We start from the raw sequence: 16,015 nt of genomic DNA, 5'->3' as shown, positions 1-16,015 counted from the left end.
TACGTTTAAATTTCAGACCCGATAGAAGAAGAATTCTATTATTTTCGTGAAGCTTAGTCGCCCACCTGGAAGAAGACATTCTTCGATCTTCTATTTAAAATTACAGTTAAGATTCTAATACGTGGTATCAGAGTTTCCTGTAGTTTCCAAAACAAATATAATATTATTACCTACATAAGTCTAAAAGTATCTTCCTTTTTAATCTTAAAGGTTCAGTTTCGTGGTCGATCAGTTTATTGGCGAATTCGTTAGGATGACAAACAGCTTTCGTATTTTGTTTGAGAATCTTCGACGATTCTCAGCGTACCTTAATAAAGAAGGAATTTGAATCGTCGATTTCTGGCCTGGAAAATAATGACGGAACTCGGAGAAGGACCAGTAGCCCGATTTCGTGAAGAACCTTCTTCGAAAAAGGGAAGGAGAGTTTCAGATCCCGTCTAATTCAAGGCTTCATTTAATTTCCTCGTCCGCCAGGTCATTTCACATCGAGGAGACGGACGATCCAGCGATAGATCCCACCGTGATATCCAATTTCGAAATATAAGCTGAGCGAAATTAGATAACAAAGAAACGCTTCGCAATTCGAAATCAGCCTATTACTTTCGCTTAGATTCGCGCGGAAATTGTTACCACTTCGCGAGCAAATTTGTCACTAATTTAACTTCCATCGAGGCGAGATCACCGTGACGCAATTCCACAGCTGGCAATCGAGTTTTCGTTGCATCATAGTTGCGCAAAGCGACACGAACGGGAAGAGAACTAATCGCCGAGCGTTGTAGAAGTTGCGACTGCTCCAAATTCGTCTTTGTTTGATAAACACGTGCACAGAGAGATAGCACAATGGCAAGAGGAACTTCGTTTGACCTGAAACACGTGAACCATCCTCGTTTCGAGTAGAGATAGGAAAAAATTTGCATCTGGATACACAGTTCGTACAATGAATTACAGATAAACAATTGAGGACTGGACGTAAAATGGATTGAAATAAATTTTGGAGTATTACAGTGTTTTACAGTCCACATTCTTCACATTTTTTTATGAAATAATTTCACACTTCTAGAATTCTATTACAGATCCTGCTACTGTTCTAAACACTGTTACACTATATATATATATCTCAAGTCCTGCATTCGTTAATATTCATCCGGTATTGGTAATCGACGAAGGTTTTCTCGCGTATCAGCAGGAGCTTTCGTGTCCAGCGATGGTAATCCTGGCGATCGTGTAGGTCCGACGTCCATTGCGGACCAGGAGGATCCGGATCAGCAGATTTTAATGGCGTCATATCGTTCGCAACAGTTATTCAACTTAAGGACCGGGGTTAAGCCGAAAGAGATCCAGCTCGTTCGAAGGAGCTCGCGGAGGGAGTAGTCGATGGGAGGAGAGCGAGTCGTTCTTCCTTCGGAAAAGGATACTTAGGATTAATCAGGAATGCTGTAATTGAATTTAACGTCCGAATTGAGTATTTTCGCTTACAAAGAGCCGAAAGAGAGAGCGAGAGGGGACCAGGGCGGGGCGGCGAGGGGGACACGGTTGAAGGAGCGACCGAGAACGAGAACCGTGTAATTGGAAAAGCTTCGGATTAACAATTTTGCAGGACTCGGCGAAAATGTTCGCGAAAAGAGGATTGCCAGAGCAATGAGATCCTTTCGTTGAAGTTTGCAGCCAGAGAATACGGACGGACTAAGGGGTACAGTTTATCGACGTCGGGAAGTGGGCCTCTTCGGTGAGATCGGGTTTGAGAAATTAATTTACGGGCATTGTGCATCGATCGGGCTCACCGCTGTGGCGTGTTTCGTGCTCCTTCGACGACGGAGAATGCGATTTTTGGGACACCGTGTCCTCTTGATCTCTTCTGACGTAAATCGCGTCGCTGGAGGCTGATCTTCGGCCTCTTGGCACGTTCACTGCCAACTGGATTTTATAAAAAAGTAATTTTAGCACCGATACAAGCTTCCATATTATTTAAACTTCCAATTCGATGTCTTTGCTTCGAAGGATTTAACGCTTCCATCGTGCCATTCGCAGTTTTGAAAATCGTCGCAGGAAAAAGGACGCTCGCGTTATTTCGGAAAATATCCCAGCATCGACACGAGAAGTTTCGGACGGTAGTTACACGGTAATATCACGATATTTCGAGGTACCCGGAGCATTGCGACCAATTTCATATTTCCTGGCAGCGCTCGTCTCAAATTTCCTCTCGTACGGGATAAATGATCTCGACTACTACTACCGTAATTAGATAAATTAACAGAGCGTGAGTTGAGGCAGCGTGTTCGCGCGCGAAACACATGCACGCACGGTTACGAGAGTGGTTTGAGGTCTAGTTATCCGGAACTAGGATCCCTGCATAGTGCATCGACTAATTGTAAATAGCGCTGCCCGCGAAATAAATGCTCGTTAGGGTGCCGACGAAAGGAATTTAATTTGTTTGCGACCCTCGAGTAGGTGACACGATATTACTTTCGTTTCGTTTTTCATCGATTTAATTTTTTTCTCTCTGGTAATCGTCGTTTTGAAAACTACCCAGAAGATTTTTCGACAAATGAAGAAAAAAAGTCTGCAACGGCCATTTCTATGCAAAGCTCCCAAATTAAGTTTCCTCTATATAATTTTCAGAAAGAGCCTTTCTCACGATTGCCGAGGAGGGTCGAAGCATTAAGATCGCGACGTTTCGATAAATAAAACTCGACATCCAGACAAATTTTAATCGAAATTAAACGTAACCGGAGACGCACATTTCATATTCCATCCGGTCTCAAAAAGATCACAAGCAGGGTAAAGGGTCTACCTTGCCCGCTTCATTAAACATGTCAGAACCTCGCATTTCCAATTAAATCGCGCCAAACCTTCCTGCAACCAGTTGCAAAAAACATTTTCGACGCAACGTTTTCGGTTCCCAGGAGCATTAACGAGCGGCAATCTCTGTCGATCCGCGAACCGACGAAGAAGCTGATCGCTCCCGTGTCCCGGGGTTTTTCCCTAACACGGCTCGAATATTGCAAATTATCGCGACGATGTTGGCCCCCCACCCCTTGTAAAAGGGAGAAAAATCATATCGCGTGCGTTGGCAAAAAACTACGACTCACGCGGAAGCGTGGCAGGTCGCCACGGCTGGAATCCTGCTGAAGGAGGCTTAAACTCGCGGAGAGTGCAGCGATCCGACCCGATGAAGATATTTGCGGTGTGGCGCGGCTGATGCTCGCGCCCTTACGCGACACCGACCAGCACAATGCTCTGAATTTAGTGAAGTACATATATACAAGTACAATAATCCGTTAAGTTAAGAAGCTGGCGAGGACTTAATCTGGACTCTCGCGCGAACCCGAGATGCAGCTCCCCTTTTCTCGCTCGTCTGCTCGCCCTACGCGACTGGATTCTCGAGTTGAAGCATTTTTTTCGAATCCTTGGCAATTCTCCAAGCGACGCCAGTAATTGCAATTTCAGGGAACCGCGAGGCTTTCCAGTGACGCGCTATTTAACGCACCGGAAACGCTCGTCCGCGTGTTACGCGATCGGGAATCGCTGTTGCGTCGCACAGTGGGTTCCTGTCACGGAAACGTGGCGTTAATTGTGAGCAAGAGTTTTTTTTAACGGTTCGCGTTGTACTTAGATGTGTTGGGTATAATGTAACGCAGTCGTACACGAACAAATGAATGAATCTGACTTTTTTTTAGAACCGAGTACAACATATTTGTATTCCTCAGCGTTGCTCGCGAGTGGACTATATTCCATCTTTCCACTTAACTTGAAGTACCTGTGTTATATACATTCTCGAGTTTGCTATCAAGAAAATACTTGGAAAGAGTGTGCAACGAGAGTGGCTTACACTTTGTCGCATTTTTAAATGGTCCAATCAGCTTTTTGACTGCTACAAAATCAAATGCGGTAACCAACATTTTAAGATCTGCTTAAGGTAACCCACATGGAAATAATGTAAGCTATCAGATAGACTTGATCTTCGAGTATTATATGTACGATACAACATTTCTCTTATTCCAACTGCGATATCATTTACTCTCCAATACATAGTCCTGTTGTCAAGAAATTACATCCTATGAAAACATGATAAATTCATCCACAATTTAGTCTATGGATTCCATACAGAAACGGATATTATTTTACATCTGAGATCGGTGTTTGTCCCGCGAAGCAGCACGCCTCGAAACATACAATAATTTCTTGATGCAAGTAGCAAACAAGAGAGAGTTGGAACCGAAGGGGCTGCCTTACACTTTTCCTTAGCCGAGAAGATGAACGCAGGGAGCTCCGAGATATTTTACCGAAACAAAGCTCGCTACACAAAACCTCCCGCCTCCTCGGTCCCCTATTTCTTCTGCAGCGAAAAGGTGCGCGAGTTTTTTGCCGATAAAAGGACTATCTCAGCTTCGGTATTATGCTTCTTTGGAGTTATTGCTGGCAAATGTTGGAGAGGCGTAAATGTACACGTATCGTGACGCTTTTCATCTGGAAATGCGAATGATAAATGCACGCGACAGTTCCTTTCCGGGAGAAAAATCGTTGAGCAAGCTTCAGAGCGAAACTTCGGTCGAGTTCTTAATTTCTGCATCGCTTTGCGATTTTGCTTTGCCATTTTTTTCGCGCATTCAATCCTTGTTCCTTTCGACATCTGTATGCTCGAGACGGCGCGTAACGAATCAATTCGTTTGATTATTAATTTATGAGATTTCAGGGCTACTGTAAAATCAGGCCTAAAATCATACTACCTTGTGCCTGCGTGGAGAGATATACACAGCTTGAGAAGAATAGATTTGGTAGAAGAATTTGGCGAATATAAACGCTTCTGGAACATGACACTAACAATGACGCAATAATAAGTGATTAAACTCCATGTTCGAAAGGGTTAATTATAACGCAATCTCCGCAGACGACCTAGGTGCTAGGTGCTAGCTGTATCGGGTACTTAAGAAGAATCCCAAGAACTTCTTCGCCAAATCACAGAAGTCTAACCATCGTTTGCCAAAGAGTAGGCAAAGCGCCAGCAAGTTGGACTCTGAATTATCATGAAACATGAGACGCCTCGAGCTACCCCTGGCGTCCTCTTGCTCGAAGATGTTCCAAGTCCTCCGTTGGGAGTTCTCGAAGAAGACAACAGACTCGAAGAAGAGGGATCGCGGAGACGAAGCGATGTACGTCGTCTAGAATCGGGAAAGGAATCGTAGAGGAAGACGAATAGTTGGACAGACAGAGAATGGGGTGAGAGGGGGCGAAGGAAAAGCCTCGTTCCCGAAAACTGGCTCAATTTCGAACCGTGGATCCGACCACGGGGCTCGGGAGTCTTTCGAAAAATTCCCTCCGACACTGTCAAGAGACCCGCCGCCGGAGATCATGAGTTTCCACACCCTTTCCGTCTTCGTTCGGCCCGAGCCACCCCCGCCACTGGGCCCGCCACCACCATCGACGCCGCCACCACCCTTCTCAAGTGGAATTGGCGGTGTTGAGCGTCGCGAGAGGCATCCGAGGAGAGTCGACCTTAAGCCGGACGGCCTTAAGGGCGTGTTTCCCCTGTCCGCCGCAGTTGGGTTGAGTGATAAATCGATTTACGCCTTGGCCAATGAGGGTTGAAAGTGGCGCTTTCTGATTGGCCCGCGGATAAGCCACGCCCACAGCATTAATAAAGGTTCTGGGCGAAAGCCGGTTTCACTATGCCACAATTCCTGCAGAACGTACCCTCGCTCCAACTTGGAGACCACGGGAACACCGAAACATTCGTGACGATTTTGGAGCCTGTATTTTGAGATAATAATATATTATTCCAGATGATCATTCGGAGCAGATTTGGAGAAATAGTGGACCTTGTAAATCTTTAATTTTTCCAGGTGTGAAAAGGTGATAAATAGAGTTGCTCCAAATCTTCGCGTGTTGCAGCCCCTAATATTTCAAGCAATCCCTGTTCAAGTTCTATTAATCTCTAATCGCTTAGATCGAGAGTTCCAGCTGAACTGCTTCAGCCAGAATCCTGATTCCGGTTCTGACATATTCTCCTATAGCCAGTTTGATTCCAGAGAATTCTATAAGCTAGACCCTTATCAAATTTGCATGTCCACAGTCGATCAACCCCTACTTTATGCTATCAATCTCCTCTATACAATCTCCTCCCAAAATGTTGGCCCAGCTGTACCAAAACGCTCGGTACACTTTGCCCAAGTGAATCGCATAAAAATTGCATCAAATAATGGACGTTATTCGACTATCTGATGGGAGGAAGTTTGAAAAGTGACCAAAAGCCCCATGAGCTTTCCGCACGGTGCAGGCAGACACACAACAGCGTTGTATACCAGCTACGAGAGGATCGGAGTTGAGATCCGAGATCTTTTCCCCGTGGTAAACCGGTCTGTCGTAGGCGTATCTGTTCGAGGCGTCGACATTGGTAGACCCCACCTTCTCTCTGGTAACTAGGGCTATGTCTACCCGGCTGGCCGTCTCAAAAAACCGACCAATCCGCGATGCGAGACGGCCACTGTTGGCGCGCAAAGTAGCGGAGGCGCCTTTGTCGCGAGGGTTCGACGAGCGCGAAAAAGAAGGGCAGAGAGTGGGGTTGTGTGCATGCATCGGGCAAAAAGGGCGGCGGGCGGTGACGCAGGGGAGGGGAGTCGTGGGGGAGGAGGTGTATGGGTCTGGTAAACGCCACCCTCCACGGTCCATCGCGTGTGTGTGGGTGCGTGTGCGGCGCACAGCCGCCCCCGGGGGTTTCCCTTCTTCGTTGGTCGTCGCGCAGTCGAGCAACCCTGTGCTTCTCGACAGCTCAGTTGCCCATCGCCGCGACGACGACGCGGTTGCGCCACGACGACAGACAGACATACGCACACGTCACCGTACCGGGACACTACCCCGTGAGAGCAGCCACACACGCTGCTCCCTTCTGCCACTTTCCGTTTTCGGCCAGCTCGAGAGTGTTCGAACCCACACCTGCTCGCGGGAGCCTGTGCTACGCTCGCGGTGTCCTCGCCGTTCAGTATCATTCTGATCTTTGAACAGCCGCGATGACGGCGACCAGTAGTTCGCTCTCGTGAGTCCCGACGGACCTCGCGACACGCACGACTCTCTGGAGCAACGTACCCGGAAGAGGAAAGAGTTTCTAAAGTGTCGAGGATCGACGAGCAGCATGGAAAGGAAATCGCAGTGATACCTGGACCTGCTGAAGAAGCTCGATTAACTGGCGTGGATCTAGGCTCTCGGGTCCAGCGTAGGAAATAGCAGAGGCGAGGAAGACTCCGTTGTCCCTGTAATTCAATCTCTGTCGCGACGAGAATGAAAGGAAGCAGTTCCACGAATCTCCGTGCGTATCGCTGAGGTCCCAGGGAGAGTTTTGTTCGGTGAATGAGCCCGTCACGTGCTATCGCGAGCGTTGAATAGAATCCCCAGGACGAAGATAAGGTTCGAGTTGTCTTTGAACGAGTTCGAGGGAGAACAGCCCCGTTACTCCAACGACGAACACGGGAACCCTGTACCTGATCACAACGAAAACAACCATTCAACGAAGAGACTGGACGATAGTGCGACGTTAGACGCGTAGTTCGTAGACATTAGATGTGTTAAAGTGCGAAACGGAACACGGGATACTCGATTCCTCGAGGAAGAGGAGCCGCTGGGGTTTGCCGTCGCACGCCGAACGTCCGCGCTGCCCGGAGTTCCTTCGCTCAACGGACCGCAGACTTCTGCACTTACAACGAAGATAAGTCGAAAACACAACACAGTAAGCTCTCAATTAATCCCAGACGGTTAACGTAATTCGATCTCGCAACGTTTTCGATTATGGAGATCTATGAGAACACTTAGGACCGCCGACGGGGTCCACCAGCCTGTTTCGGGATTTTTACCGCGCGAAGTTGTCGATAGAATTTCATACTCTACTGGATCGTTTAGTCAACGATCGTTCCGTGGCGGGCCTACACTAGAAATTCAATCCCCGAGCGATCCTAGAGTCGACGGAAACACTGGAAGCGATGCGATCGCTCGTCGCAAACCGTCGGACGCCGAGCACTCGCTATGCCAGGGCCTAGCCGCGACAGCAGCTAAGCTCCATCGCGTTTCATCGTTCATTTCCCTGTCTTTTACCGTCTACGAGCATCGAATCAGTCCCACGAACGGTCCAACGAATCACGATACACGCTGTTCGAGGATTGCCAGCGACTCACGACGAATGTTCCTAAGAATCGAGGCGTGATCTTCCAATCTGAATAGTAGATAGAAGACCCCAATCGAAAAACAACGATATCCCTCGAATCCTGTTCTCTCAACGCGTCGAATCGGAGTGCTCCTCCGAGACAGAGGTGGGTGGATTTTGAAAGATAAAACGAAGTCACTAACGAGGATCCGCGAGAGGATGTCATTTTGAGCCCGGATTGTTGACAAACAGCTCGAAGATGCCGCAGCGATCGCCGTTCGCGATCCAGGAGCTGCTGGGCCTGAACGGCGCCGGAAACGGAAGCGGAACCGATCGCGGTTCACCCCAAGCGTCGCCGCCGGCTGGCGTCTCGGCGGTCTCGTACGCGCCAACGGCGCCTCATCACAAACTATGGGACTATATGCCCAGCCTGACGAACCATCTGGGCAATCTCGGCAATCTTGGAAATCTGGGCAACCTCACGGCCTCGCGGATGGCCTACCTGAACGCGCAGGCGGCCGTCGCGGCTGCCTTCCTGCCGCCTCCACACCCCCACCCCGCTCACCACGTACCCCATCATCAGGTACATCAGCCGGGACAGCTTCCTGCATCGCCGGCCGGCGTCAACGTGCATCCGGCTGCACACGCGCAGCACGTACTTCCGGGAACCGCCGTCACCGCGAATCATCATCAGCACAGTCCAAGTCAGCACACGCCACCCCATGGTGAGTCGATACCTAGATCATTTCTTTGCTAGATGCTTAACGAGGAGACCTAGAAGAGTCTAAACGGGGGTGTAGGTAGTTGTCACTTAGAGAGGTTGTTTAAGTTGCATCACTTAAGGGGATATATATTCACCTGGAACAGTCAAAGATAGAACTATGTTTATTTAAATTACTTGGTAATTAACCTTCGTGGTTCATTTGATGAATAATTGTCACCTAGAATGCACATATACCTGCACATATCGTATACAGGGCAATGTTTGTAATTTATTTTTAATCGACCCCCTAGAAATTCGAAACAATTGTACGGTGTGCATGATGTATTAAAAGCTTGGGGATTTGAGCGAATGTCATTCGAAGGGACAGGATGTAGAAGGCCCTAGTACGTAGAAGACTATGAACTTGATAATTCCACCCTTGCGAAATGATTAAATTTATGTAAATTAATAAATTCTCTATGTCCCAGTTCGTTCATTCATTTGTAATCGAATCTCCAAGTGATATTTCTAACGCTATGCACTCGAGAGATGATAATTCTTGAGGATCGATAAATACACCGAAGTTTGATAATTAGAAACTTGATTTTATCGCGCTACAGCGTCTATCCTCGGGAAAGGCTGCGTCCCGAGAATTCCGTTTCTTCCAATTAACACGTTCAGAAACTATCGAAACGGGTCCCGTTTATACTGAAATTTCTCCGTGAAACGCAAACGCGTTAAACCGTAATTAACGTTCTTCTTGGAAGAAAAGGCGGGTCCTTTCATAAGGGGAAACGGTTCTGTCGCAAATTTCTCGCCGCTTATTTCCAACGAATGGCATTTTGCCACGCGCGAAACGTAACGCCGTCATTATCATTAAACCCCGCCCCGTTTATTTATAGATGACGATTAAGATGACATTGTTTCCACCGTCACATCGTTCCACTCGCGAGGCGTGGCCCCCCATTGTGCCTGGACAATTATAACCGTACCATTTATTCCGCGAACTGGGAGCCTCTAACTGCTTCTTTCACTCGGTGGCCAGTGCGAAGAATTAATAATTAATTTTACACAAACCGCCAGCCGCGTATTGTCACCGAGTAACGAGCAACCACTTCATTCAATCTTACACGTTCGTTAAGACCTACATCTTGGGGGGCGGAGGGGGTGGACCACGCTCGTAGAAAACGGGCCTGTTGGAGGGAACAAGGATCCGCAGTCTGCAGGAGTCGTTAACTGCTCGCTTCTAGACGAGAAATTTACAATTAAAAAGTGATCCGAACTTCTCAACAGAAGGGGCAACGTGCTCGCTACGCCACTGTGTACTATAGCGCGGCCGCGCAATGGCCTTTTACTCGCGCTCCTTGCGCGACCAGAGCCGAAGAATGGCCCGAGAAACCAATTAAGGATGTCTGGGTTATTTCGGCTGAAAATCGAGGCTCTCTACAATTTTTCTTCGCGGAGGAATAACTTTGATCGGAAAGAGAATTAGTAAACACACGCCTCGTGAAATACGATTTAACGAGGTATATTTTACTCCTCGGACAGAATCTGGTTCTTTTCTAAATTCGAAACGTGAGTGACAGAAAAATCTGCCTGTTAATCTATCAGATAAAAATCGGGACTATTCAGAGAAGAAGTTTCTTTCTAAAGAGGTAACTAACATTTCGGAATCGATTTTCTGGAGACCTCGTAGCTTTACTACCCCCTAAACGGCGCCACAAGTCGCGTAGGCGGTGAAAACGATTCGGTGGGCACGCGGAACATCGATACATCGCAATGAAGCATTGATCGGCAATCACCGGGATTGCGTTTCAATCTTCAGACGAGGCTGAACCCACGACCCTCGGCGTCAGGGAACGCGTTGAAGTAAATTAATAGGCGTATCGTGTCGTCCCGGCGTGAAACGAGCACTTAACGTGCCACTTACGGCTATCGCTTAACGGAGAGCCACTCAAGATCAAGTTACCGAAAATCGACGCTCACCTTTGTCGCGTGTACGCGAAAACTCTATTGTGCGTGGCGCGTTTTGGGGCCGTTTTTGGGGAAAGTTTCGCAGGCAGATGCCGCCAGCTGACCCAGCGCCGCGTGAAATCGTACGGACGATTTGTGTGCAAATAACTTCTGTTTGCTCGGCTGTAACGCGATATCGAGCCTCGAGAGGCCCAGGCCGTTGGTCGACAAGGGGTTACACCAGGTTGGAGATGGATGGTTTACAAGTTAACCGCGATGGAGCCATGCGTATATTTTTATTTGTTCTGAGAATCGATTTGTATCGAAAGTTATGGGATTGATGAAATTGGTGTTTTCGTTAGAAAATTATTTGTTGTTCTCTGATGTACGAACACTGCGATTCTATCAATTTTTTATTTTATTAGTTTGTTTCCTCGTTTTTTTAAAGCTTCCAACGTGATGTAGCGACGTAATTGTCGATGAGGTTTTCTTACGAGCGACCTAGCTCGAGTACAGGAGAAGAAAATCGCCTGGACGATTTGGTCGAGCAGTGTTAGCGTCGGATACGTTAGATTGGACGGAGAAAACGAATCGGGCAAAGAAAGAGGGTAGCTCTCTGGGGTGAGTGCACTGTGGGAATTGAATATTTTTGTCAGAATAATCCCCAACGTTATGAATAATTAGTGGTATAATGAGTTGAGTGTTGGGCAGACCTGCAATGTCTCACCAAAACACAAAGAGCCTCGACAAAACGTAAAAATGGCCGCACTCCGACAAAGTGTTCTCAACTCGAACGGACTAACCCCCGCGATATCGTTTTCGTGAGAATCCAATCGACTTTGCTCGTCAACTGATGTTTATAGAATTGCGGAACTTTAACGATCCTTGTTTCCAGAATTGTTCAAAGGGAAATGTACGTTCCATGTATACTAATTGACTTTGTCCTTGTTCTTGTAAAGAAAAGATAGATGTATTACGCAGAAACCACCCCTGTTTACTTTTATAGGTATAAACAGATTCAAACTATTGAAAATTAAATACACGCACCTATTGAATTTTTTATTTTACGTAAAATAAGCTCCTCGAACATAATTTATCTTCAGCTAATTAATTAATTGGACCGCCTCAAATTGAAACGTAAGAAGTAGGAATATCCTGATCGATAGGGTATTGAAATCGCCCAGGAAAAGGCGAATCGAGTTTTGGTAAAGTGCCATAAACGTCGTTATATCGCGACCAGGAGCTTGTTGTCCTGTATAACGAATTTTGAGAACGATTTTCGGGTGTCGGGTTCCCGGTGCAGCACAAAGGATCTGCCCTTCCATTCAAACGTCACTCTGGCACCTCGTCTTACAGTAGAGCATTTATTTGGCGCGCTTCGTTCGTTCCTTTTTGTCTTAAATCTTAGCCAGACTTAAAGACGAGGGCACAGGGCAGCCAACTGCTCGATTTCTCCCCGATAATAAATTATATCGATCGCGGTGGGATCGATGGGCGAGTCGTCGCGACCAAAAATTCGACGGATCCGCTTCGTTCAGTCGAGCCCGAAGGCTGTCTGGGTCGTTCGTCGATCACGAGTCTTTTGTTCCAAGCGCATAATGGACCCTCGCGCACGGAAATTCGGAGCGAGAGGCTTTGGAACTTGTTTGCACACTTCACGGGGATCGTGGATTTCGGACATTCGCGCACGAGCCAATTAAAATTGATTTCTGGGAACGTCGAGGGACCTTCTCGAGCGAGAGAGCTATTGGAATTTTCAATGGGAAAAGCCTGCGCTCCGTTTGCCATCGGGAAACGTGGCGAACGCTCGCAAGAAACGCGCGTTTAACTGCACTTGAGTGTATCTCGCGTGCAGGGTGAAAAGGTTTAAAGCTGGGATTCGGATTATTAACTGTCGATGGTTGAAGAGATTTTTGTAAGCTACATACGTTGTCAACGGGAACAGGAGTCTAATAATACGGCTACTTCTGCCTGTAGCGTCTTGGAAAATGATGTCATTGTTCCACTATAGATGACGAAACGATTCTTTGATAAATATTCAATAGCTAAGAACACGAATCGTGACGTTCCCTCTTCACAAGAGGCCTCGATAGACGAATATTTATTCGAATGATCTAGAATTGGGGAGATTATTCTTCTACGTTTAATTTCATGTCGTAGAGTTCTGGTGAAAATTGAACCAGGACAGTCCTGCAACAACCTTGTAACTGAAGAGTCCACATGTCAGCATCCCTCGCACCGCCGCTCACGAAACTCGCCAAAGGGTTGTAACTACCTTATAAGAAACGAAAGTGCCCCGAAAAAAACGATTGCAACAAACGAGTTGAATACGAACTCCAGTGCGAAAATCGGTGACAATGAATGCTGAGGGTAAATGGCGAATCGTCCATTTGCCTAGCAGCGCGTTAATCGGCAAGAGGAGAAGAGGAGGATGGCCGGAATGCAGGAACTGCGGAGATCGCATTGTCTAAAAATTCCGAGATTCGCTGCGGTTCGATGTCGGGCCTTCGCCTTTCGAATGGCTTGTGATTGCGTCTCGCTCTATCTCCCGCGTGCGAGCAGCTTTTTCGGTTCGTTTGAAGTTGGCAATCAACTAGATTGCCTATCAACGCCTGAGAAGTCTCCTTGCGCACTCCCGTCGGTCCAGTCCTTTTCTTGCTCCCGCGTTCTCTCCCTCTCCTTCTCTATTACACCCTCACACACGGCCACGCGACAACGTTGTTCCACGTTTATATTCCCTCCTCGCCCAGGCTTGGTCGTTTCCTCTCGCAGCGATTTTGTGTACGTACGCCTCCCTCCTTTCCCAACCCCACGATTTCACGTACCCCCTTCTCCTATTTCTCGCACTTTCTCTCACCCTCTGCCGCCTCGTTCCCGCTTCTTTCTCCGCCAGTTGATATCGTCCTGGTAACACATCTCTGCAAACGATTCCGTAAAACGTGCCACAATCGGCCCGCCATTGTTCCCGCATACCCCTTTCATTCGAGGAACAGGGAAAGTGCAAATACGCGATCTTGGAGACTCCGCAGCAGACGTGCACCAGACATTCTGATCGTTGACCAGTATTTTAGCTGAATTCAGATGAGTAAATTATAGTAATTATTCTAGAGATCAAAGTGCGACCTGACGTTCTCGACCCTTCGACGTCGAATAACTTCCATCAGGTGCCAAACACGCGTAGATTCGGCCGGCTACTCGAAAGATGACGCCCTGAAATAATGTTTACACAGGTCTCGTAACATGCTATAATCTCCATAATCCATGTGGGAGGGGGGACACTTTCGAGTATTTCATTTCCAGAACGACTACATGTTATATTTCTTTCTCAGCATCGAGCTAGATTACTTCATCTCGTTGCTTATCTTTCAGAGGAAAACTTATTTCTCCATCATCTCAACTAACCACCCCTTCCTCGACAACCTGCACGTGCACTACATCTTCTCGTCCGCCTTCCCAATCAGGCACCCTTTGCAAAAGAAAATCAACTATATCCGCTGCTCCGCTATGAAGCATCGAGAAACGATTCTGTCAGCTCTCGGCAAACGTCGCGATGACGGGAATAGTAGCGAAAGGGTTAAAGCAGGGCCGATAACTGCGAGGAACGACAGGATTCGCGCCTCGATCCGTCACGCCCCTGGCGGAATGGTTTCTGGCGGAAAGTCGAGGAACGAAAGCGAAAAAAGGGAGAAATTACTCGCCACCCCGCAGATGGTAGGAGGGGGTGGGAGGCGGGTGGCGATGGTGGAAGCACGGATAAGGGGTGCGGCCTGTAGGCGCAGGTCGATACTGATTAGTACTTCAAAGCGGCTTGAACGCGAGCCCCCACGCGCGCTCAGCTTCGACGATGGATTCGCGACAAAGCAAGCGCCGGCACTCGAGCGAGAAATCTTGAACAAATTAGCGGATTATGCATTCGCCCGGCTTTGTTTCCGGGAAAGTGGCTGCGGACGCGTGTAAGAGTCTCGCGACACAAGCACGCCAGCCACCCGCGGCCCTCGATTCAGCTTGTGTTTCCGCGCCTTACGCGCTCCTGTCCTCTCGCGCGCGCACAACCACGATCTTCAGCGATCATGTGCGCGTGGGGAGTAGCTGAAATTCAAATTAGCCTACCGATACCGCCGATGGAGACGAGGACCGCTCGATGGAAGCGTCGGAACGAGGGCACATGCCCTTGATTTCTGTTTCGCTTCGTATTCGCGGCTACAATAACTTAGACGAAGTAGTATCCAGTCTAAATTATCGCAAAATCGATGGAAAAGAGGTAGGCAGCAAGAAAAAATTGATACCTCATCGAACTCGGGACGAATCTCAACGAGATTCGTGTATTTCTGGAAACTTCGACTTTGCATTCGCGGCAGTTAATTGAGTCGTTTCGAATATCGTCGGCTGGCTAGCTGGTTCTGCGGCTTATGCAATTGCGAATGCAAATTAAACGAAATTAAACAGTTAATTAAAGTACCGGCACCTCCGGGGAGAAGTTAATTGAGATTCTTGGGAGATTTGTCGCGCGGAATGTCTTAATTTAGTCCCTTAAGCGCCCTAACTCGCCTTAACAACTTAGAATAATTGGATAACACTGCCAGGGCGTGCTCACCGTCAGAAGTAGGAAAATTCAGTCTCTCGGCGCGGAGAGACGCCACTCTAATTTTTTTTTTCCTGTTTTCTTTTTTTAAAGCGTCACGATTCACCCGCTCTGCTTGCTCACAGCAATATTCTCCCGGTGTCCTCGTGCAGTATCTTGACTTCGTTTACGTCGTCTCGTCTAACGCTGTTCTACGCCCAAGAGGAACAGGATTTATTAACTAAAGGTGACGGAATAAGTCAAACATTGATTAAAAATATTTGCTATCGCAAAGAAATAGACGTGTTTGTTAGGTACCAACGAACTCGGCACCGAAATGTCTGCGTGCGAAAGGGACAGGTCCTATCTTCTCATCGATCATCCGACCACGAATTTTCCCGGCTCGGTCAGAAATGATTTTCTCTCATTACGCTGTGGTCGCGGTGTCAATCATACAACCCTCCACCGACTAATCGCCTAATCGTGTGATCCGCTCGAACAAACCAATCCGGGAATACGAGGTAAATCTCCGCTGCGCACCCTTCGCCCCATTGCCGATGGAAAATACCAAATAGATCGCGCGATGCGAGTAATAAAGTTCAGAAAATCGGTATTGGAATTCGAGGCCCATTACGCATTTTATTCAATAATGATATCTATTCTCAAAAAG

At 47.6% G+C, this 16,015-nt stretch overlaps 1 protein-coding gene across 5 annotated transcripts in view; it reads left to right on the top strand.

Moving 5' to 3' along the window:
• The first annotated feature begins 6,798 nt into the window (after positions 1 to 6,798).
• Positions 6,799 to 16,015, top strand: part of LOC128873754 (visual system homeobox 2-like) — a 60,971-nt gene continuing 51,754 nt past the window's right edge. For 4 of the 5 annotated variants that reach the window (XM_054117568.1, XM_054117566.1, XM_054117567.1 and 1 more), the window contains exon 1: positions 6,799 to 8,853. In XM_054117568.1, coding sequence (XP_053973543.1) covers positions 8,388 to 8,853 — 466 coding nt within the window. In that variant the 5' untranslated portion in view covers positions 6,799 to 8,387. The remainder of the gene's footprint in view (positions 8,854 to 16,015) is intronic. The other variant, XM_054117565.1, reaches the window with a different exon arrangement.

The sequence above is a fragment of the Hylaeus volcanicus genome, chromosome 3 (genome assembly GCF_026283585.1).
Source record: "Hylaeus volcanicus isolate JK05 chromosome 3, UHH_iyHylVolc1.0_haploid, whole genome shotgun sequence".
Taxonomy (NCBI): Eukaryota; Metazoa; Arthropoda; class Insecta; order Hymenoptera; family Colletidae; genus Hylaeus; species Hylaeus volcanicus.
This window is presented reverse-complemented; position numbering and strand designations above follow the sequence as displayed.